At 41.6% G+C, this 26,078-nt stretch overlaps 1 protein-coding gene across 1 annotated transcript in view; it reads right to left on the reverse strand.

Moving 5' to 3' along the window:
* Nucleotides 1-21,461, reverse strand: part of LOC141059038 (protein-glutamine gamma-glutamyltransferase E-like) — a 45,551-nt gene extending 24,090 nt beyond the window's left edge. The window contains exons 1-6 of the mRNA XM_073555247.1: nt 21,381-21,461; nt 10,875-11,015; nt 7,517-7,759; nt 6,382-6,500; nt 6,009-6,137; nt 3,780-3,957 (exon numbers count right to left, since the gene is read on the reverse strand). Coding sequence (XP_073411348.1) covers nt 3,780-3,957; nt 6,009-6,137; nt 6,382-6,500; nt 7,517-7,759; nt 10,875-11,015; nt 21,381-21,387 — 817 coding nt within the window. The 5' untranslated portion in view covers nt 21,388-21,461. The remainder of the gene's footprint in view (nt 1-3,779; nt 3,958-6,008; nt 6,138-6,381; nt 6,501-7,516; nt 7,760-10,874; nt 11,016-21,380) is intronic.
* Between the last annotated feature and the right edge of the window lie 4,617 nt (nt 21,462-26,078).

Here is a 26,078-nt window from a genome sequence, read left to right on the forward strand (position 1 = left end):
CCAGATCCCGCAGCCCACATAGGAAGCACCTAAACTGCAGGCACCATAGAGTCAGCTAACCCGACCGCAACACGACAGTACAACGTATTGGAGGCAAAGTGACGTTGACACTACCCGGAAACAGCTGGTGTTCTGGAACCAGGCTGGGCAGGAGGGAGTACCCGTGCCAAAGACACTTCTGAGCAGAAACTGGCAGTGTTGGAGCCCAGGGATTACAGTAGAAACAGAGTGTAGCCAGAGGCCTAATTGGAGGAAGTTTAATATCTGTAGTAGTGTGAATGTGGACAGAGCAGGACAAATTGCCGGACACACAGCAGGGGATCAGCTGACGTTACTGAACCCCAATAACACTGGAGCATGTGTTGACTGTGCAGATGGCACTTATGAGCAGCAACTGGCGGTGTTGGAGCCCAAGGATTACAGTTCAGGTGGTAGAAACATGAACACAACAGGAGACCTGGATAATGTTGCCAACCAATTATTTAATCTGGAAGAGGACTGGCAAATTCCTGCGAGATCCAGGCCTTGTTCATTTTCAGAAAAGTATGCCGGTCAACGTTATCGGAGCATAGTCGCATGCGACGGTCTGTTAGTACACCACCTGCGGCACTAAAGACGCATCCTGATAATACACTAGCAGCAGGGCAAGCCAGCACCTCCAATGCATACTGGCTAAGCTCTGGCCATGTATCCAGCGTAGAGACCCAAAACTTGAAGGGGGAAGAGCCGTGTGGGAGAACACTGAGAGGGCAAGACATGTAGTCTGTCACCATCTGACGGAAACGTTGCCTCCTGCTAACTGGAGCCATCTGTGATGGTGTAGACATTTGTGGCGGGGACACAAAACTTTGCCACATTTGGGCCATACTGGTCTTGCCTTGTGCTGAGACGCTGCTTCTGCTCCCTCTTTGTGCAGAGCTTCCTCCACTGCCTCGACGCACTGAGCTGCTTTGTAAAGCACTAGCAGCACTGCTCTCAGGTGGAATGGAGAACATGATGGAATGCACCAGTGTGTCTTGGTACTTCCGCATTTTACGCTCCCGGTTTAACGGTGTTATGGGGCTTTGTAAGTTGTCCCGGTAGCGAGGATTTAGGAGGGTGTACACCCAATAATCAGCCGTGTTGAGAATGTGGGCGATGCGGCGGTCGTTTCTCAGGCACTGCAGCATGAAATCAACCATGTGCTGCAGACTGCCAACTGGCCAAGAAGCGCTGTCCCCTGCTTAAGGCATCATCTCTGCCTGCTCTGCATCACCCCACCCTCGCTCTACATACTGACTACTAGAGCATTGTGTACCTCCCTCCTCTGGACAGATGTCTTCCTCCTCCATTGACTCCTCCTCATCCTCCTCACAAAGTGTCCCCTGCCTAGGCCTTTGTGAGGAACCACGTTGCACAGACTGTCCAGAAACAGATGGCATTTGTGACTCCTCATCCTCCACCTCTTCCACAACCTCCTCCCTTAGTGCTTGCAGTGTTTTTTCAAGCAGGCAGATAAGGGGGATAGTCATGCTGACTAGTGCATCATCTGCACTTGCCATCCGCGTGGAATCATCGAAGGCACGCAAAATGTGGCAGATGTCCTTCATAGAGGCCCACTCAGTGGTGGTGAAGTGTGAACGGCACGCAGTGCAACTTGTTTGCGCCTGATGCAGCTGGTACTCCATTACTGCTGCCTGCTGCTCACACAACCTCTCCAACTTATGTAATGTTGAATTCCACCTGGTGGGTAGGTCACATATGATGCGATGTTCCGGAAGGCAGAATCGGCGCTGCAATGCGCGATCTTGCCATGCTGGAACGCTGCAAGTGAGCGCACTCTATGCGGACCTTGTGCAGCAGTGCATCAAGATCCGGATAGTCCCTCAAAAAACTCTGCACAACCAAGTTGAGTACATGTGCCAGACATGGGATGTGAGTGAGGTTGCCTAGGCCCAGAGCTGCCACCAGATTTCGGCCATTGTCACACACTAGCATGCCTGGCTGGAGATTCGCTGGCACAAACCACACATCGCTCTCCTGCTTGATGGCATTCCAGAGCTCCTGTGCTGTGTGGCTTCGATTCCCCAAAGAAATTAATTTCAATACGGCCTGTTGACGTTTGGCCACGGCTTTGCTCATATCGATCGTAACAGGTAAGTGTTCATGGGTCCATGTGGAGGTAGACTGTGACGGCTCCTGCAGCGCTGATTCAGAGGAACTGGAGTATGAGGAGGAGTCAATTTCTGCAGACTGGATTCCTGCAATCCTTGGAGTTGGAAGAACACGTACAGCGCCACTCTCAAGATCTGTACTCGGCTCCACAACATTTACCCAATGGGCAGTGAGGGAAAGATATCGTCCCTGTCCATGGTTACTGGTCCACGCATCAGTGGTCAGGTGGACCTTGCTACTGGTGCAGGCTTTTCATGCCAGATACCCTGAGAAACCTGTGGGACCAGTGGCCCCCCATTAAGAGGGGGGTACTGTCATGGTTAGGACATGGTTAATGTCCTGTTCTCACAGGGTTAACTTTTGCTGGCCTCTCTTTGGATCTTGGAGGGGTATTTATACTCACTCCAGACTAGGATTCCCTGTCAGCTATGATGTTATTCTGGCTGTGTCTGACCCCCCTGGTGTGCGTGTATACTGCATTGCTTGTTTGATTCCCGTGTATGACCCGGTCTGCCCCCTCACTCTGTGCTCCGTCTCTCGTTTTGGTAGTATTGTCTTCTCTGGTTCTGACCTCCTGGCTTGGCTATCATTACTCCGTTACCATTTGTCCCTATTGTACCATCCATTGTCCGTTCTGGTTTTCTGATCTATTGCTAAGTCCTGACTATTCACTCTGTCTAAACCTTTGGTACTGTCCTGCTATCTCGTGCTTTGACCCGGCTTGATCTGATTTACGTCCCTGTCTATGCCCCTTGGTAACTTGTCCCATAGTTACCTTTCTAGGAGTTTCCCTGCAGCTCCTAGCTCTGTAGAGCTTCGGTCACGCCCCCAGCAGTCACGTGCTTCAGGTCCTGATAGTCTGAAGCACGCATCGTCACCGCTGCTGCCCCGCTCCACAGGTATCTTTGAGCACTGTTTTTGTACTCAGGACACGCGCACTGGCTCAGTGAGCAAGTGCAGTGCGGTGTTCCTGACAAAAATCACTCAGCATTATATGTGCTGAAGCCTTCTTTTCTGGGTCTTATATCACTGAGGCTTGACACCTCAGTGACACATACCTCCCATACAGTACCTGTGCAGTTGCCACCTTACACCTTGTATCTAAGTACCCAGACTTCTCTCCAGTCCTCCTTGTCGTCTTTCTTTAAATTTTAACATCCAGCATGAGTTTTGTCTGGAGGGACAGTAACGGCAAAGTGGTTTGATATTATTACCTTTGATAGAATTTGGCTTTAGCTATTCGGTAGGGTATGTATTATCCCAACCTAGCTCTTCATATAGGTACTTTGTCAAAGCTGAGAACATTTGATCTAATATCATTTGTTGAATGAACTGGTTCATGACAGCTTTATAAGCTTTCTATTAATACAACATAATAATTCCAAATTATTATGCTCTGAAATGTTGAAAAAAAAAAAGATTAAATGGTAATGATCCCATTTAAGGGTATTATTAACCTTTATGATAACATTAGATAATACGTCTTTTTTGAAGCTGGTATCCATCAGTCCAAAGTTATATCCGTCATTTAATGGTTATTATTTCAGTAGCGTGGATGATGTAGAGGATAGAAAGAATATTGTGGTGAAAGTGAGAGTCTCCCTGTTTACAATAAAATAACCTACCTGTGCACATGACAGCTGCAAAAACCCAGCACTGGCCATATTTCACTGGTTTGAAATTGTCATTGTACCATTTCCAAAGAATCTCAACACTTCCGTTCCAGGTGTTTGGATCAACACCTTCTAAAAAATCTTTTTCCCACCTTCCTTCAAGAACACCAAAGTCATCATTACTGTTTACCTAGGTCATTTGGAAGAACAGACTATCAGAGCAGTAATATTTTAAATAAAAAAGATACAAAATGAAACAAAAGCAAGACAGACTTAAAATTGGATGATTCAGACATATAATATCTACTCTACAGCAAAGCAATTCTGTATAAAACATATCACATAAAGGATATACCGTACATTGATCCAGTATCTGACACTTGAGCCTGATTCCAGACAAAAGTAAACTCTGTTTTCACAGCATAGTGGCACCTGAAAGATGTTGTCCCAACTGATTGATCCTGGTACATATGCCCCATTATGAGACATTTACATTATAGCGGGGGATAATGTGGAGTGGAGGCTCAGGTCTAGTATGTTGTATAGCACAAACCAGCAATCTACCTAATTTGGTGTCATATATTTTATATTTCTTCTGCAGTGGCCACTATTGGGGAAATATATGATCATTATGAGTGAAGGGCTCATGCAGACGACTGTAAAAATCGAACAAGTTCTATCCTTCATTTTCACAGATCGCACTCGTCTCCATGTTATTCTATGGGACTGTGCAAATGTCTGAAAAAAATTGCAGCATGCACAATTTTCCTCTGATAATGGAATAGCACTTGCTTATTCATCTCTATAGGTTCATGGAAAAAAAAATCGGACCTCACTTGGATGACATCTGATTAGAGTGTGATTAGCATAATCGGACCGATTTTTTCATATGAGAAAAAAATGGTTGTGAAACCCTTGCTTTATTGCGTTGGCCTGCAGCATAGTGGACACACCAATCATCTGATCAATGGTGTGTTACTGTGTCACTCTTTATGGGGAAGGTGTGTTACTTCAAACTTGGTAAGGTGGTGCCATACCAGTGCTTCATAGTCCATTCGGTTCCCATACAACAGAATGAAATAAAGCATGAATTTAAAAACCTTGGAAATTATATAAAATATTCCAAACAGAAGACAGTTTTCCAAGTTACAACAAAAAAATGAAAGACTTTGAGTGCAACCTTAGATTTTTGTACTATGAAGAAAGACTGAGTCAGGAAGATTTCACATATCTCTTTTCCACTGTCTTGCTGCTTTATTACTATTTGGCCGGGGTCACGCTAACCGACGCAAAATACGGTCCGTAGTTTACAGGCGTAATACGGATGAATGACCCCTAAATAGTGCTCCGTATGTCATCCGTAGGCAAGGTGCGGTCACGTGTTTTGCGCATGTCTGCATCCGTATGTAATCCGTATGGCAATTCGCATGGTGAGATTTTCTCGCCGGCTTGCAAAATGGACATATAATGGAGCCCTATGACAGGTTTTATAACACAAACGAAAGAATAGATATAGACACATAGAATACATATATATATATATATATATACATGTCATTGAGACACATATATATATATATATATTTATATTTCACAGAGTTCTTCATAGCAGAATAGCCACTAATTCAATTGCCGGCTTTTGTGAAATCATTCCCCAAGCCGACATGAAATGACACATGGTTTACATACAGTAAACCATTTCATTTCATGTTTTGTTTTGTATGTCTTTCATTAGTAATTAGATGAGGGTTGATGTGTGAAATTTGGGAGGTGTAGGTGTTAATTTAAGGGGTTAATTCGTTGTAAAAAAATGTGTGATGCGTATTTCTCGCAAGTCACATGTGTGTTCCGTGTGTTATCCGTATTTTTTGCGCACCCATAGACTTGCATTGGCGTACTATGGCCGTAGTACGCTGACAATCGCAGCATGCTGCAATAGGCACGGACCGTAGAGTACGGATAAGAAATATACGGCTGGTGCGAGTGACCCCATAGAGAATCATTGGTCCGTGTCTAATGCGTGCTTTTCGCGCCTCTCACTCGGCCGTATTCCTCGCCAGTGTGACCCCGGCCTAACAGAGGAAGTCATAGAGTGTGTCTATGTGATAATGTGATATCCGCTTGCTTTTGCATGTCAAGATGATTTCATATTAGTTAGGTATCAAGGTATGGAATATCTCATTATGGTTCGAATGCATCTCCATGTGCATTACTAGTGTATAAGTAATGGCCATTACTTACCATTGCACTGATAACTCTTCCCACGTAGATAGGGCTGTGTCTCTGGGAATAGTCTGCTGCTGTATCCTTCTGACAATTAAGGCTTCTATCCAGGATGTTTAAGCAAATGTTAAGAATGTTGTTTTCAAACTGTGGAAAAATAAGATGTAAGATATTACACAGATTTATTAAGATATTGGTATATATGCAGTTATTTTTACACTCAAAGCCCACTAATTGGAGGTGCTTAATTTCCCCTATGTTTAAAGATCTTATTTTTAGTGTACATTGATTCATTTGCAATATCATTGGTCATTAAGGAGTATACATTTTCTACCGGGTTCTAAAAGCTGTATTTCTATGTACAGAATGTTTATAATAGTTCTTTCTTTACCTGACCATAGTTCCAACCAATGGATGAAATAAATTTGTCATTTCCCATGAAAATGACACCGTGGTCATTTAGAACATATTCTTTCCTCTCTTCTTCATTCGCCAAGTACACTTCATCATCTGCAAAGAAAATTAACAAATATAAAAATTAATATCTATATAATACTCTCTTTATTGTCAGGCACTAAGACCTCCTTAATTTTTAACAGTTGAAAAGGATTAGTTAAATCATGGACCATAATTTGTGATGACCAGAAAGAAGTCTTCTTAAAAATGTTGCTATGTGTGTCAAGCATTTGTGGTAACTAACACCCCTGTTGTCTGGATTTTAGGCTTTATGACAGTAAAGCACTAAATTACATCTAAGAATGTATTATGACTTTTAATTTTCTACAGGCATGAACAGTCAGTGGGAAGCATTACTATAATGTGTGAACAAGTCAGTCGCGAGTTTATGATGCTATATTGAAATGCTGCAGTCCAGGGACTCCAACTAGTTGGTTCTTCTGCCTGCTTGATTAATGATCGACAGGTCTGGAACAGGTATATCATTACAATCCACCTCCAGCACCAGCCAACACATGCACAATACAAAGATAAAGCCAACACCTTTCTTCACTGTGCATGAGAAGGTTGATTTGCAGTTACAAACATGACTTTGTGATGTCAATTAAGCTAAAAGGAGGACTGGCCATCATGGTTCTTCAGACATCCCTATAATTCATTGCAGGTCTTAAAATCAATTAAGCTAAAAGGAGGACTGGCCATCATGGTTCTTCAGACATCCCTATAATTCATTGCAGGTCTTAAAATCAATTAAGCTAAAAGGAGGACTGACCATCATGGTTCTTCAGACATCCCTATAATTCATTGCAGGTCTTAAAAAAATAACCCACACTTTTTTAAAATAAGTTACTACAGTAGCCAGAATTTATATTATGGACATTATTGTCAACCTATTAACATGCAAGATAACAGATCGGTGGCTGTTTTTGGACTTAAAACCTTCTTACAGGTTCCCTTCTTGTTTCCTCTACAAAAGGACATTATTCCAACTTAAGTCAGACATCTAACTAACAGACATCCATGAATTCTATGTACTATATGCAAGATATTGTCCTGCATTTGTGCATTACCTAGACACCATGGGTTGAAAAGCAGAATAAATTTCCCAAGTGAGTATGTTGAAGTTTGTCCCATCACAGATATCTGGACACTGAGGTCATATCTCCCAATGACAGCATTAGCAGGACTGGACATGATGATACGCAGAGTATTCCCAGGGCTGGACTCCAGAACTGCACTCCACATCCCACTGCTCCATGAGCTCGACAGGGCAAATTCTACATTTGTGTTGTGATATCCTGAGTTCACAGGACCTTCAAAAAATGAAAAGACACAACAATTTCATAATAGTAAAAAGTCAAAAACTTAAAGCAAATAGTGCAACAAGAAAATGACTGATGTTTGTGCATATGTGTTTTAAACTGAAATCTAGTTTTAAAAAGGGTAAAATGAAAAACTATTAGTCTTTTATAAAATTTTCAAAGACTATATCAGTGTTCCAAAAATCTGCCTAATGCTACAATGGAGACGACAGGTTGACAGGATTGGACCACTATGTTCTGAACTGCTTATGTTTTGGTATTTCATTAAGCTCATAAAGGATTGTTCTCTTTGAATGATCCTTTTTGTTACAAACCCTGTCATCTCTGAAAAATATACTGACACCACAGGGCAAATTAAGCATTGCACAGAAATACTCTCTGAGCATTGTATAGCACAGTGCACCCCAACCCTTCTTACCTGGAGAGCCAGATTAAGCTTGGAAAGATGGTCACGAGTTACTTCCAGGCCTCTACCCCCGTACATTAGTGACATCCAAAGCCCCCTTTACTGGTATAACGACAGCCAAAGATTCCCCATAGAAAGCACACCAAGACCTTGTGCCCACTCCTTTATAAACAGTTTATTTTCATTCACTTTCAATATTCTTACATCAAACACTCTCACCAAACTACCGCATCCAGCTTCATATACCTCTCTAAGGCTGTGTGCACACGATGCAGATTTGCAGCGGATCTGCAGCGGATTTTACCGCGCAGAAACGTTGCATATCCGCATTGTGATGTACAGTAGCCTTAAAATCAATGAAAAAAAAAAAACGCTGTGCAGACGCTGCAGATTTTTCCTCGCAGTTTTCCTGCGGTACAAAATCCGCAGCATGTTACTTCTTTTGTGCGGTTTTCCATCTCCCCTGTCGCCAAATCCGCAGGGGGAAAACCGCAGTGGAAAACCGCACAAAAAACGCAAGAAAACCGCATGAAAAATGGAAGAAATCCGCAGGAAAAATGCAGGTCATTTGACCTGCAGATTTCTTCCATTCTGCGCGAAAAAATCCGCAGGGCCAAAAAGTACGTCTGCACTCAGCCTAACAGTATCATCATATCTCCAGCTTACTATCGTCCCCTCCACTATATTTACATCCAGATCTGCTCTTCTTTGCAAGGCTTCTCAGAAAAGTCACCATCTGGAGACCTGCTATTCATAGCTGTTTGTTACACCTTGTGCTAGTGCACCAAGCTGGAAGACAACTGCAAGACACAAATCATGGGCCTGCGAGCTACAGGTTGAGGAACCCAGGTAATGATGTACCAGGTCCTCCAAACAGAGGGAGAAAGATACTCATTGTAGTTACTGTACTATCCATTTTAGCAAAATGATAGTCGTTATGACCCGATATGGAATTGGAAAAATAGGCTTTCTCAACTAGACATTTATTTTAAATGTATTTTTGCAGACTATTCGAATCCCTATTTTAGTTTTCCCCATTGTTCACCTTTTAGTAATTCAAACTCAGAGTACAATACAGGCTTAAAGCTTAGTATACACTATACAATGTAGCATGCTTGCCCATCAGTGGTTGTTTAATAATCTGTTTACACAATCTGACCCTGATTCAGAATGTGCACCTAAGGGCCCCGTCACACATAGTGACTCACCAGCGATCCCGACAATGATATGAACTTGTCAGGTTCGCTGGTGTGTCGCTACATGATCACTGGTGAGCTGCCAAACAGCCAGCTTCACCAGCGATCAGCACCAGCGACGACGAACACGCGCATCACTGTGTTCCTTAGATACCAGCGCGCTGGTGCAGGGAGCTGGTAACCAGCGTGTTTCTAAGCGCCGCACGGCACTTAGAAACCCGCTGTTTACCTTGGTTACCAGTTACCTGCATCAGTGCACTGGTAACTAAGGTACACAGAGGGTTTCTAAGTGCCGTGCGGCGCTTAGAAACCTGCTATTTAACTTGGTTACAAGCTTCAGCTTGCTGATCGCTGGTCTCCTGCCTGCCACAGGCAGCGATGCGTGCTGGCCAGCGGGAGACCAACGATCAAAAAAATGTCCAGGGCTTTCCACAACGATCAGCGATACTCGGCAGGGGGGCCGGTCACTGATAGGTGTTGTGGAGAAGGGGACCTGACGGACGGACTTGTCAGTAGGAAGACGGGACAGTATGTGTACTTTAGATAGATGTTTGTAATGACAGAAGGGAGGCAGCTGGGAAAAGTGTAGAATGAGTGCAGTACCTTGGATTGACCACAAGATGGCAGGGGGGAGCGTGAGTACAGGACTTGACAGCAGCTTATGGCTCTAGAAACCGTTAGTCATGGGGGCGGGGTTACAGGGAAGCGGGAAGGTTATAAATAGGACAGGAGGGTTCCAGAAAGTTCCAGTCCCGGGAGGAGCTCTGGAGGAGAGGAGTTTGTGAAGGAGTGCGGACAGTGTTGGAGAGCTCAACAATGGGACTGAGGAGAAAAGACATCAGGGGGATGGCCCCGACACGAAGAACTGCAGAACAGAACAGATGAGGCCCCGGGGGTACCAAATTGATGATGACCTCTGACCGGTAAAGTGCTGGTGGTAGTTAGGCCTAGGGCGGCCCCCAGTGACAGAAACGTGAGAAACGTCACAACGACAGAAGAAAGGTGTGTGTACCCAGGTCTGAATACGGAGAGCTGTGGAAGTGCTGCGGTGTATTGCTGAGGTCGTCAGGAGGACAGCTAATAAACTTGGACCTGTTGTACCTGAAATCTGCCTCCGTCTCGTGTCTGTGACTTCTGTTCGCGGTAAACAAGGGACCACCCCCCAAGCTGAGCCACCTTCCTACAGTGTCACACATAGCGATCTCGCTGGTGAGATCGCTGTTGCATCACAAAACTTGTGACTCCGCAGCGAGCTCACTAGCGAGATCGCTGTGTGTGATGGGAGCTTAACAATCCATGCACATAGGTTACCATTGTTCTCGGCAGCTCGCATCTTGATTCAAGAGGACAATGTGCTAACAATAACGACAGGCAGTTTATATTGCACGATTGTCAATAAAAGAGCAATCCTAGGGACACACATTCACAAACAATAATCATGCAGAGCAAATGGATCTTTACTAATGAGTGTAAGAGGATTTTTCTATTTTGAATAATAGATTACCTGTTTGCACAGTAAACACTATACTTTGCCAGTCTGTGAGAGGTTTGTTAAACTCCAATGTTATCCTGCAAGATTGTCCTCTCCGCAGGATCAGCTCGGAGCTGTTATACATATCAGTGTGATGAGATTTCTTGTTGGATTCTGTATCAAGTAAAAAGAAATTACGTCGTTAATCTTCAAGTGCAACCATAAGCTGTATCAAGTAGAAAACATTGAGGTCAGGCCTATATGTGTTCTAATATCTATATAAACAGCAGTTTGACCAGTAAAACAACCTAAAACTGTACTTTATTTAGATAAAATATGATGCACCATTAGTAACCTAATTTTTTCAGGACTGCCATTAGAATTATTTGGTGCAGGTAGGGACTAATGTTCTAAGAACATCTTTTATGCTCTTCAACCTCCTTCTTAGGCCTCTTTCACACATCCGTTTGTCTCCATCAGTCAAAATCCGCCATCTTGCAAAAATAAGGATCCGCTATTTTTCTTGGCGGATCTGTTTTTTTCCCATTGACTTGCATTATCGGCGGATCTTGACGGATGGTCATCCGTTGGATCCCTTTTTTTCCCGGATCCGCCAAAATTTTGGCGGCCGCTGACATGACAGGACGGGCAATGAAACTTTTTTTGCTGGCCGGATCCGCATTTGTACACTGCGCATGCCCGGAAGAATCGCCTTGCTGGAAATTTAACCCTAAATCCAGTTCTGGCGGCTGAAAAAATTCTCTCTCTCTCTCCCCCCCCCCAACGGGTTCCTTTAAAATTCTGCCTTCACCGGATCCATCTGAACAACAGTCCACTGCCACACGTTCCTGTCAGTCCGCTGACGAATCCGTTTTCCGCCATTTTGGCGGTTAACAACTGATCTGAAAGACGGATGTGTGAAACAGGCCTTATACTCTACTACTGCACAAGTTTAAGGGGCACCTTCTCAAGGACATCGATACATATCCTTCATCGATACATACCCTTTTCCAACCACTGCATTTCAGTGGTATATTTGCAATGTATTTTCAAAAAAAATCAAATATATGATCATTTTTTTATGATATTACTCCCAAATACCACCTTTTTTATCTCTTGATACATCTAATGCTATCGGGTGTGAACTGGTCCCTGTTCACATTAGGATTAAATGCGGACAATTGAACTGGGGTGAACTGGTCCCTGTTCACATTAGGATAAAATGCTGATAATTTTTACATTGTATTCATTATAATATAAATAATATATTTAATAACTATTATAATAAATGAATTCCTTATATTAAATGATTCATGATTGCATCTCGTACATTTTTTTTTTGTTGCTGATTGGCTATGGTGTGTTTGTTCCCTCATGTTCCTTAAGTATGCAAGTGTGATATGTCCCCTTGTTTGGTGTTTGCGCTTATTTTCATACTGTGTTTCATGTATACACCGTGTCCGACTGTTTTTTGGTTTGTGTTTATTTTTTTACATATGTGGATGACAGGCATCCTCGTATTGTGTCTTCCCTTATCCTGTCATATGTGTTTGCATAACTTCTTGTCTCTGGTGCAGCCCTCTGCCTGATATAGGCTTTTTTCACTGTGCCAATGGCAACATACTTCCATGAGGGATCCCTCTTCTACTCTTTTGCGTTCCAGAGCACGCTACATGTGTCCCACTGGATGCATGCGCCCTGTATATGGTGATGCAGAGACGTCTGCTCACCGCATCTTGCGTGTCCTGAAAACGCATTTATTCAGACTGGCCTATCGCCTCAACACATTAACCTAACCTATCCCTGTGTGGCAGAGCCAAAAGTTTTACCATAACCAGGTTCCCAGCATCATGTTCCCACATGCTTTATGCATCCATTAGCCCTCTGTGTCTGTACTGTTACACACTTAACATTATGGCTGGTCCATACAATCAGGGCAACTGTTACCACCCACCTTTCGTGTCTACCTCTTTCCTCATAGACTGTAAGCTTGCGAGCAGGGCCCTCACTCCTCTTGGTATTTGTTATAATCTACTGTATGTGATTATTGTTATGCTGTAATGTCTATTGTCTGTACAAATCCCCTCTGAAATGTAAAGTGCTGCGGAATATGTCGGCGCTATAAAAATAAAATTTATTATTATTATTATTATCTTGGGCTTCATGCCTATTTCCGCCTCCCCCTGCTCACAACGCGGCCGCTGCCTTCTCACACCTATGCCTCCTGTAGCTGATTTTTTAAGGTATTTATCAGCAGTTTGGCCACACCACTAGTACTTCCCCCCCTGACGAAGCTGTGCCTGCTACGGCGATACACGTGGGGCCACCGTTCGGGTCCCCAGGACTGGTCCTGCCATTTCTTGCGCATGTATGATTTTGGTCTGGTAATCCTTTTGCCTTTTATGCTCTCACCATGAATCATTTATTGTGGCTACTGCTCCCAGGTCTATTGTGACCGCTGCTCTGTGACTACACTTAGCCCACATGCTATGGTTTGGAATGCATTCATCTCTATATGCTCATTTGTGGGATCATATCTACATTATTATTGTGAACCTTTTTTACAGCAGTCTTTATTATTATATATATGACTTGCAATCTTCTGGTTCCTACTCCTGAAGCAGCCTGACAGTTCAGCAGCTAGTACCATTATAATGTTACTTTGATGGATTTTTCGCATTAGCCTTAAGGTACTGTCACACTTAGCGATGTACCAGCGATCCCGACCAGCGATATGACGCGGTCAGGATCGCTGGTACATCGCTAAGTAGTCGCTAGTGAGCTGCCACATAGGCAGATCTCACTAGCGACATCGCTGGGGACGGGGATCGCTACTTACCTGTCACACCAGGCGATCCTGCGTCCTCCCGCCCGGCTCCACGCGTCGCTCGTCTTCACAGCAGGAAGCGCCACAGGAAGCTGACGATGAGAAACAGTCCTGGACGTTCTCGCGCGATCAGCGATAAGCAGCGGGGGAGCCGGTCGTAGGTAAGTATCAGACACAGCGATATCGCTAGCAATATCGCTATAACGTCACTAGTTATAGCGATATTGCTAGCGATATCTCTTAGTGTGACATGCCCTTTAGCCTAAGCAAGCATTGTTCTTTGCATTGCATATTTTCTCATTAGGTCTCCAGCATGATTTTTTGTATTGTATTATATTATGCGACATGTCTGCACATTGGCAGGTACCCGATTCTGGGTCCTTGTCTTTAATTGTGTTTTATCATGCACTTTTCTATTGTGTGTACCAATAAAGCCTTGTTTTCACTACTTTGTTTATTAATTGGTGTAGTGTGCATGTTATGGTAGTGCTTTCTTTTCTCTTTTTAGCATATATTTCTACTACCAATTTGCACCTCCCTCCATTTGCTACATCAATAGTGCGCCCTTTTTCTTATACTGTATATACATTGCCTTCTCAAGGATAGTGACCCACTGATTTTGAAAGCACTGCAATATGTTCTTTATGTAGCTTGTCTAGTCTATACCATATATTTAGTAAGTCCATAAGGGAGGGAGACAAACTATTTCAGAGATGAAGATAAAAGTCGTACTGCAAGCTTCATCTTCACTTGAACTTTTAATGAATGAGATCAATCGCCTTCATAAAATTTAAATGAAAAACTGAGCGACACAATGCAACTTTGATCTAAAGCTTGAGGGATCCATTCATCCACGATAAAACTTCACTTTGGTGTTTTAATGCCCAATATACACCAAGTCTTTCTATTATTACTGCAGATACTTATTAATCCTTCTGGCTCATGAATATATATATTTTCTATCTCTTACATTCATGTTATAATATTCTATTTTCCACCCTAAATGAAAACACATAATTGCTGGAAACTTTCTAGTAGACAAGATGTTCCCGAAGCCTCAAAGCTTTTACTGGTCTTTCATCTATAAGGAAGATGACAGGTAGCTTTGAACTCTTTTGTGATGTGAAGAATGCTGCTGTATTGTCCATGCATCTTCATAAGTCACTTATGAAACGTTAATGTACATAATAACATAAATGAACCCTTCCTGCCAATCACCCTGTGCTTATGCTGCTGTATCATTATTTAGGCGTTAATTTACTTTGTATTGCATGTGCGTGCCCAGTATAATGATAGATCTGGCTGATGTCACATCAATGGCATTCTAAAGACTGAGGAGTCATAGAGTGGCTGAGCACATGTCGGACAAATCAGACATGCTGTACAATAAAACTTTTAGGAAAGGAAAGCTATCACTAAGTAAACGCTGTCTATACATTTTTCCCAATAAGAGTTTTGAGCACAGATCTGTCACCAGAATTCGCACTTAGCTGATTTCCGCCACGTCTGGCATTGGAAATCCATTTATATTAAAAGGGAAACTTAAAAATAATCTGATCACAGGATAACTAACTTCTGGGATGAGTGTCAAGTGAGAGAAAGAGTTTAATCTCTTGCAGCACTACATCACAGTAAATGAAGTATTACATAGTATCAATTGGAAATAATGATCTGGCGCTGTAAGGTTGGGTCTACATATATCCACTACTTGATCATAATATAAGAAAAGTTGGAGAAAATTATGGAGGATCTGAGCCTATAATTTGCAATAGAATTGTTTCAAACTAAATGATGCATCATTTGTTGCATCGGACTGGTGCAGATACCGGCCTGAAAGCCCATTACAGCTTTCATGTAATGCTTTGATCCAGCCATGGACCACTGCCTGGGAATAAATTAGACAAATGCCTGGCGGCAACTAATACACATGTGATTCGGCTAAATATCATCAGGCCAACAAAACAGCCTGATGCTATGGATATATGTTAACCTTACATTAGAAGACATTACAGTAGACAAAAGCACTAGATGCAAATTCTGATGCAATTTTGTAAATGTTCCTACAACTGTTTCTATAGAAAGCTTAAAGTGAAATTTCATTACTTCAAGATCCATTGTAAAATTCACATAATTTCTATTGTTAAAAAAATACACCAAAAAATGCTATGCCCATGAAAAAGAGGTCTATGAAAAAAACACTATGAAAAAAGGCCATAGCTACAGCATGCTGAAGTTTGAAAAAAGCAACAATCCCCCAAAAAAACAAGAAAAGAGGTTGTCCACTATTTGGGCAACCCCTTCTCAATCACTATAATTCACTGTATAAAATAAAGACGACTTATACTCGCCTCCAGTGTAGGAACCATTCCCACAATGTGTGCGCCAGGTTTCCTTGGACTCTCATTAAATTTTGCTTGAGCCCTGCAGCCAATCAGTTTGCTTCACTCTCCATTTCTTTGAACAAAATTGACATCTGGAGGAAGTCAGAGAGCAGCAGCTCTCACTTCTTCCAGATTGAAACGCGGCCGAGTCTCGCATGTTAATACCCGGCACTCGGGAGCAGAGCGTGCGGCTCCATGTATTGCTATACGGCCACACGCACCAATCTGAGTGCCGGGTATTAACATGTTTGACTTGGCTGTGTTTCTCGCATGTGTGATCCCGGCCTAAAACTCACGATTTTTGACTGCAGATCTCACGTACTATTGATATAGAATGGAATAGCACAAACAAAGGAAGTGAGTATAAAGTGTTACTATTTTACATGGGGATTGAGTGAGAGTTGTTTGACTAGTGGATAATCTCTTTAAAGTGAAAGTGCCTCTGGAATAACACAGTGTATGAATTGTGGTTCTGTTGTGTTTTTACCATTAAAAAATGCCAGAAATAAAAATTATTTCAAATTCTGCATTTTAACAAAAACGGACCTATGTGAAGGCTCCCGTAGTGGTTCCACATTTATAATGTGTAGTAAGGAATGTATTATTGTGGCTTTTACCTATTTAGGACACTAGCAAACATTTACTAAAAAACACCACATTCTGCAATTACAGAGTAAGAGAAAAGAAAAACTAGGATATCCAAATGTGTAGATTTAAGAGGACTATGCTAAGATGCAAGTCTTAGGCTAAATTCACACAAACTATTTTCAGTACCAGTGCTATTCAACTATCCAAGAAAAAAACTGACATCACACAGACAGCAATAAATTAGCATTTCTTTCCAAGGGCCAAATGTCTGTGGGGGGGGGGGGGGTGGAATGGCAGTATGCATTATTGTCTTCCATGTCTCAAATGAGACTCACCTACTCAAGTCTATGGATACGTAAAAAAGATGTGATCCCATACGGATCAACTGATTGGCATCTGTTTTTTACAGATGCATTGCAAACTGAATTTGGTGTTGTAAATTTTATTTTCTGCTGATGTATAAAAACAAATGCAATACAGATGGCATATTGATTAAAATATACAGTAGATTAAAAATCAAATCCATTTTTTCTGGATGAAAATTGCATGATTTTTTTCATACGCTCATGTGAACTTATCCTTATGATCTTAGAACAATAAATTTACAGCAATTTCATTACTAAACATGATTTATTCCATATTATCAGTATTAATATCGCTGAAAATTTCATAGGAGAATAAAGTTAAAAATATACATTGTTTAAAATCATAGAAATCATAGAATCGTAGAGTTGGAAGGGACCTCCTGGGCCATCTGGTCCATTTGTTTTTGAATCCAAAAGACCATCCAGTGTCTCTGAAAGATTTTGCATATCAATTAGATATCTAACTAGTAAGGAAAATTGAAACCCTAAAGAATCGGTTCTAGGGATATCTGGCTCCGATTTGTCGTACTCCATGAAAGTATCATGGATATCAAGCTTTTCTGTTGGGTGTAGCTCTCACTTCCGCAATATCTCTTGGTAAAGTGTTTTTTATTTTGCTCTAGGCTAGTGAGTAGAAAACTAGAAACATATGAGTTTTCATTCTTTAGGGAAAAACTGATGTAAAATAAAATAGGCCACCTGATCGAATTTCATATGGTTTGTGTAGTTCTAGTAAAAACAATGGTCACCATTGACATGAGTCTTCAAAATTTGGAAGAAGCTTGATGGTTGCCATTCATATGCTCATAGGTTTACATAGCCTTTTTGTCCTTTAGGAGTCCTCCAGAACAAATTCCAAGATATTGAACATCGACATATTTAATGCACTTGCATTTAGCTAGCAATTGTCCACCACATACTGTTGATTCTTGTCACTTAATTGCATGGTCTGAGTTGCGTCCCAACATTTTTTAATCTTGTGGCCTATAATTACTTTTATTATTACCATATTATTTTAACAGTTCTTTTTTTATGATTGCTGTAATATCTAAAATTAGATTATGTGTAAGGCAACAAGTCATATCTAATCTACTGAGCAATGCCACCCTTAGATTCCAAAGTCTCAAGTTTCTATATTATACATTTTTCTACTCATATTTTTATGTAGTATACAGCTATGTAGGACTTTTCTCCCTTAGATATCACAAAAAATTATGATTTAGTGCAATTCCTTGAGTTATCCTCTTTAAGATGATTCTGTAATAAGTTCTACTTAGGCAGAACATCTTTGCAGGCCCTATCTTCTAAATTCTCATTGACATAATATTCAGACATTTTAGAAAATACAAAAAGTATTATACACCTAGGTAACTGTTTGTATTAAAAATGAATATTTTTAGAGGATCAATGGTAACGAAAATATAAAATTTTCTTATTTTCTCAAATTTCTTTGTAATTTCACCTACTTTTTCACTGATGCAGCATTAACCAAGAAGAAACTAAGACCAAAATAGAATACTGCAACGCTCTTCTAATCTGCACTAATTCTATGAAATTTTTCACTTGCTTCAAAATCCACCTCACTCCTTTTACTCTCTAACTGAACAATTTTATGGTTGTCTATAGAATTTTTACAATCATGACTTTCTTCTTTGTGCAGTAGGCTTAAGAACTAAGGCAACCCTTTTTTTCTTTAAATTTGAGAAATCGTCTTCTCACTGTTCCTTCATCCTTCCATTAAAAACTCTGTCTGTTCTAGTGGCCATATAACAACTATAGTAATTATTTGGGATTTTCAAATCTATTGAGCCTATTAGGAAACCAATAGCTTTTTAATTTGTTTGGGAGAAAGGGGATACTCAGAAGAACCCTCCTGGATATGGGGATGAGATACATACAAGCTCACAGCCGATATTACACTTGTTGAATTCAAAACAATAACTATGAAGTTCCTACTATGAAGCTCAATAACTTAAAAAGAGCCTTATTAATATACTTGTTATGTTTGAAGGTAGACATAAGTATGCCAAGTTCAACCTATAGCCTAACATGTTGATCCAGAGGAAGGTAAAAAAAAACACAAGGCAGATGCTAATTACCTCATATTAGTGTAAAAATTACTTCCTGACTCCATATATATGGATTATATATATGGAACTACATGGAACTACAGCTCTGGCAAAAATTAAGAGACCATTGCAAAATTTTCAGTTTGTCTAATTCTCCTCCTTATAGGTATATTTTTGAGTAAAATGTAAATTGCTCTTTTATTCTATAAACTGCTGACATGTCTTCGAATTTCCAAACACTAGATTTTGTATTTATTTTTGGAAACTGAGAAATGGTCAAAAGAACAAAAAAATGCAGTGCTTGCAGACCTCAAATAATGCTAAGAAAACAAGTTCATAATCATTTAAAAACCACAATACTTATGTTTTAACTCAGGAAGAGTTCAGAAATCAATATTTTGTGGAATAACCATGATTTTTAATCACAGCTTTCATGCATCTTGGCTTGCTTTCTGCCAGTCTTTCACACTACTTTTGGGTGACTTTATGCCACTCCTAGTACAAAAATGTAAGCAGTTCTTTGTTTGATGGCTTGTGACTATCCATCTTCCTCTTGATTAAATTCCAGAGGTTTTCAATGGGGTTCAGGTCTGGGGATTGGGCTTGCCATGACAGGGATTTGATGTGGTGGTCCTTCATCCACACATTGGTTGACCTAGCTGTGTGGCATGTCGCCCCAGACCTCAGAGTTGGGGATCATTGCCTGAGCAGAAGGAATCAACTCTTTTTCCAGGAAAACCTTGTATGTGTCTTGATTCATATGTCCTTCGCAAAGAATAACCTGCCCAATTCCAGCCTTGCTGAAGCATCCCCAGATCATCATTGATCCTCCACCAAATTTGACAGTGAGTGCAAGACATTGTAGCTTATATGCCTCACCAGGTCTCCATCTAACCATTAGATGACCAGGTGTTGGGCAAAGCTGAAAATTACACACATCAGAGAAGATTACCTTAGTCCGTTCCTCTATGGTCCAATCCTCATGGTCTTTGGCAAACTTCAACCTAGCTCTCCCTTGCTTCTATTTGATGAAAGGCTTTTTTTCTAGCTTTACATGACTTGAGCCCTGCCTCTGGGAGCCTGTTGTGAACTGTTCTTGCCATGCACTTCACACCAGCTGCCATATGCCATTCCTTTTGTAGGTCACTTGCTGAGTGACATTCGAATAAGTTGACGGTCATCCCGGTCAATGGAGAGTCGTTTTCGCTCTCTGCCAGTCTGCAGGTCTGTAACTTTATTGTCCCCCATGTCTTCCTCTTGACCTTGTTGTAATGGATTGTCATTTAGACATTTTAAGGATGGAGGCAACATGACACTCACTGTATCCCTCTGCTAGTAAAGCCAAAATTGACCCCTTTTTTCCTCACTCAAGACTTTTTTTTCAACTCCTTTGGCATGGTTAAAAGTTATTTTTTCATTCCTATTACTTTTGGGATATTACTAGCACTTGTTTTGCCATCCAGCTTGTCCTATTGCAAGAGGATTGTGAACACCACAGCAGGGTTTTTTATACTTTCCCTCATTAAATAAGATTTGGTTCAGGTGATCACCTACTCCAAAGCACATTAAGTAGAATGAGGTGTCCTCTGGTTGGAATTCAACTGACATTGGAATGCAATGGCTGTCAGACATTTAGAGAAGCTGATTTTTATAAAACTGTGCAGTGGTCTCTTAATTTTTGCCAGAGCTGTATATATATATTTACATTAATGCTAAAAAGCCAATTACTTTGAAATATACAGTATATTCAAAATCAATCTCAATGCATAGATCTTTTGGTTGTAGTCCATAAAAATTTAGCAGAATTTTATTTAAAAATAAAGTACATTTCAGACAGACTAATATCTATTGTAGTGACTGTGCCTATAAATCCAATGAAGGACGCCCAAGACTGTTGAATATACATATAAATCTACAATGTCCAAAATCCATGTTAGAATGTTACAAACGACCTCATCATGTATCCTATCTTCCCTCTTGTAGGAAAAAGTTATATGTATTAAATATATGAAAAATGATAAAGAAACCAGGTAATTGTGCAAAAAATTCTAGGGCTTCTAAAGAAATATAATGCTGTAAAATGATATAACAAAATCCAAACATGTTATGTTTCATCTCAGACTGGTTTACCCTAGCTTAATAGAATATTTTCTCAGATTTCAAAGACTTGGATAAGAGTCCATACAACTTTATGCTAGACGTTTGAACATTGACAGCATTATGTATTACTACAAATGAAATTCTATATAATATCAGTTCATTTAAAATCTAAAATTTATAGAAATGGTTATAAAAATCCATTGACTTACCATCCATGGTGACTTGATGATCTGCCTGTGTGTTGTGAAGTCCAGGCTGAGCTCCAACAAACTAGCACATAGATGTGAATCAACCATTATTTGTATCTTCCTCTCTACCCTGACTATTAAAATTCCTGTGACTGAGTGTTTTATGAGAGTATTAATGGGACATGCCTTAATGCTTACAGTCAAGGTTCTCTTCCTGGTTTGCTGCTCACATGATAACCGGATGTGCCCAGAGGAGATTCCAGCCAATCTGCCATCTTGCTGGCATGCATCCTACTATTTGCTAATGAAAATACCCTGGCATGTTCCTGAGTAAATACTTAACATGTGACACAAGACCGATGTTACATTCTGAACTGTTCCTTAGAGTAAATTATATTTTTATTTTTACAAGGTCTTGGAAAGGATTCAGAATAATTCTACAAGCATTCCTGTCCTAGTTTTTACCCCGTGTCCTAGCTGATTTTTACAGTTCGTGACATGCTGTTCATGCTATGTATGTGTACATGACAGATTATACTGGGTGGTGGCCAGGTAAAAAAGCATTAAAGTCCTTTTACTAAAGTTTATCTAGTACAAGTTTGTCCTCGCGCACAAACAATAATTTGTAGAATTTATTATTAGATGTCTAAAAGTTAATTCTGCTTACTATTTTATTTATGTTGCCCAAACAGAATATTATTGAGCAGAATGACTTTTCCAGTTACTATTTTTTAGAAATATTTTTTCTTATTTTTTAATATAGAATTATTTATAGTAAGACATTTACGGTAATCCTAAATACTTTCCTGTTTCATTTTATAATGGAAAGGATAATGAAAGGAGGAATATTTGTAACACTTTTAACAAGTGGAATTCTATCTATTAGTGAAAGTTTCGATAAAACTAGCTTTTTTTTTTGGGGGGGGGGGCAACATTTGCTACATGTGTAATGATGAATATAAAGTTTTGCGAGTAGAACCTGATAGCAATTTTGTCAGTATTTTGGCAAAAGTATTAACTTTTCTTCTGTTCAAATCACATTTTCACACCTGCTGTCTGGATGGCAGACCACTTCTTCCTCAGATGTTCTTTCTACCAGACCTTCCTTCTGCTTTAATCCTGCATCAAACCATTCCTTCCACGAACTTCATGAATGTCAAATCACTCTTTTTAAAGCCATTTTTTTGCGTCTTTCATATGCCCAGCTACACATACCTTATTGCTACCATATTGTTGCCCAGCAGAGTCATACCACTGTAAGTTGACCAAAAAGGGAGACATAGTTCTAGTTGAATAAACACATATCTTTATTTTCAGGAGAAGCAGAACTCTTGTTGGTTTCACTCAGTTAGAGGCACTAACTTGTAGATTACAATGGCAGGGATATGTTATCTTGCTCTTAAAAAGTAGCCAACCTGCGGATAAGTCGCACATAAGTTGTTGTCGCATTCGATTTGCTTTGAAGTTTGACAAGTGAGTCGTGTGAGACTTGTGATCAGTGACAGAAAATCCAATATATTTGGAAACATATTTGACTTGGTGTCATCAGAGTATATCACAGTTCCCAACTCAATACTATAGTACGTCATTAAATATGAAATTGCAATGAAACACAGCAATTTCTGTGTCGCTAGACACATGTTGCCCTACAGCCATAACTCAAAGGTGCTGCAAGAAATGTAATAATATATTACAGATTTCAGATGAACTACCAGAATTGAGATAAACTGGTGTTTCCTACAGCACAGCTTTCTCTATGACACTTTATTTCCCTAATAAGATTAATGCTCGGTCTATACAGTGACTTTGGCCTTGGCTCAAATTGTGCAGCCAAAGATCTCGATGTGTAGCTGCTACAAAGCAGCGCAATACAAGGATAGGGGTCGTATTGTGCCTCCTAGAGCACCGGGACCAACCTGGTTGGATTTTTTCGTGACTTACTTGTCGTCATCATGGTACCCTAGGAATCACAATAAGTGCCCATTCACTTGTATTGCACTGTGATCTAGCAGCTACATACATAGTGATCTTTGGTTACATGACGAGGTGTCGCAGCCAAAGTCGCAGTGTAGCGCAGGCCTACGGGTATATTCACATCTAGGCAACTTTTTACATTCCTGGGATGCAAATTGCCAAGAGAAAGTTTCTGTGCAGACATTGAACAAGTAGGAAACATTATGAAATTGCAGTTTTGAAGCCTGTATGTTTTGGTTTTAAGACTCTGCTCATCGGCTGCAAATGTTGTCAGTAGTGTACAAGGAGCAATGCATGGTATGTTCTTAGTTCTTGGTAATTGAAAACCTGTCTGAATTTGTCACAGTATTCACTTAGAATTTTATATTGGTCATCGTTCAAAAATGATATGTTGGTCACTAAGGTGTAAGACTGAGGTACTTTCTGTGTAAGTACAGTAGTCATTAGCTAATTTGATTCTGCACAGTAGTCATTTGCTTGATAGAGGAGTTGAAGCAAAATATAGTAATTAGGTTCCTAGAATTATTTATCAAACTATCTTATGTGGCAATTAAATATATACTATATATATATATATACACTAGCTATGAACCCATTCTATGCCCGGGTGGCGAGCATTTTAATTGGTATATGGTCTCCAATCCTGGTATGTGCTGCCACCCTCCTATCCTGGTACGCATGGCACCCCTCATTCCTATCCTGGTATGCATGGTAACCTCACCTCCCCAATCCTGGTATGCATGGCACCCCATTCTTCATCCTGGTATGCATGGTCCCCTCACCCCTCAATCCTGGTATGCATGGTACTCCCTCATCCCTATCCTGGTATGCATGGTCCCCTCACCCCCTATCCTGGTATGCATGGTCTCCTCACCCCCAATCCTGGTATGCATAGTCCTCTCATCTCCCAATTCTGGTATGCATGGTACTCCTCATCCCCCAATCCTGGAATGCATGGTCCGCTCACCCCCCCAATCCTGGTATGCATGGTACTCCCTTATCCCTAACCTGGTATGCATGGTACCCCTCATCCCTCAATCCTGGTATGCATGTACTCCCTCGTCCCTCTCCTGGTATGCATGGTCCCCTCTCCCCCTATCCTGGTATGCATGGTCCCCTCACCCCCAATCCTGGTATGCATGGCCCCCTCACCCCCTATCCTGGTATGTATGGTCCCCTCACTCCCTATCCTGGTATGCATATTCCTCTCATCCCCCAATTCTGGTACGCATGGTACCCCTCATCCCCCAATCCTGGTATGCATGGTAACCCTCATCCCTCAATCCTGGTATGCATGGTACTCCCTCATCCCTATCCTGGTATGTATGGTCCTCTCATCCCCCTATCCTGTATGCATGGTACCCTTCATCCCCCAATCTTGCTATGCATGGTACCCCTCATCCCCCAATCCTGGTATGCATGGTACCCCTCATCCCCCAATCCTGGTATGCATGGTACCCCTCATCCCCCAATCCTGGTATGTATGGTCCCCTCACCCCTTATCCTGGTATGCATGGTACCCCTCACCCCCCTATCCTGGTATGCATGGTACATCCTCATCTCTATCCTGGTATGCATGGTCCCCTCACCCCCTATCCTGGTATGCATGGTCCCCTCACCCCCAATCCTGGTATGCATAGTCCTCTCATCCCCCAATCCTGGTATGTATGGTCCCCTCATCCCCCAATCCTGGTATGTATGGTCCCCTCACCCCTTATCTTGGTATGCATGGTACCCCTCACCCCCCTATCCTGGTATGCATGGTCCCCTCACCCCCAATCCTGGTATGCATGGCCCCCTCACCCCCTATCCTGGTATGTATGGTCCCCTCACCCCCTATCCTGGTATGCATAGTCCTCTCATCCCCCAATTCTGGTACGCATGGTACCCCTCATCCCCCAATCCTGGTATGCATGGTAACCCTCATCCCTCAATCCTGGTATGCATGGTACTCCCTCATCCCTATCCTGGTATGTATGGTCCTCTCATCCCCCTATCCTGTATGCATGGTACCCTTCATCCCCCAATCTTGCTATGCATGGTACCCCTCATCCCCCAATCCTGGTATGCATGGTACCCCTCATCTCCCAATCCTGGTATGTATGGTCCCCTCACCCCTTATCCTGGTATGCATGGTGCCCCTCACCCCCCTATCCTGGTATGCATGGTACATCCTCATCTCTATCCTGGTATGCATGGTCCCCTCACCCCCTATCCTGGTATGCATGGTCCCCTCACCCCCAATCCTGGTATGCATAGTCCTCTCATCCCCCAATCCTGGTATGTATGGTCCCCTTATCCCCCAATCCTGGTATGTATGGTCCCCTCACCCCTTATCCTGGTATGCATGGTACCCCTCACCCCCCTATCCTGGTATGCATGGTACTCCCTCATCTCTATCCTGGTATGCATGGTCCCCTCACCCTCTATCCTGGTATGCATGGTCCCCTCACCCCCAATCCTGGTATGCATGGTCCCCTCACCCCCAATCCTGGTATGCATGGCCCCCTATCCTGGTATGTATGGTCCCCTCACCCCCTATCCTGGTATGCATAGTCCTCTCATCCCCCAATACTGGTATGCATGGTACCCCTCATCCCCCAATCCTGGTATGCATGGTCCTCTCACCCCCCAATCCTGGTATGCATGGTACTCAAATAGCGGGGGTTTATACACCAATATCAGATTAACTAGGTAGCAAATTGGTATAATGAAATTTAAAACATAACTTTTAATTGACTATTA

The sequence above is a fragment of the Dendrobates tinctorius genome, unplaced genomic scaffold (assembly GCF_039654945.1).
Source record: "Dendrobates tinctorius isolate UK_male_01 unplaced genomic scaffold, ASM3965494v1 ptg000223l, whole genome shotgun sequence".
Classification (NCBI taxonomy): Eukaryota; Metazoa; Chordata; class Amphibia; order Anura; family Dendrobatidae; genus Dendrobates; species Dendrobates tinctorius.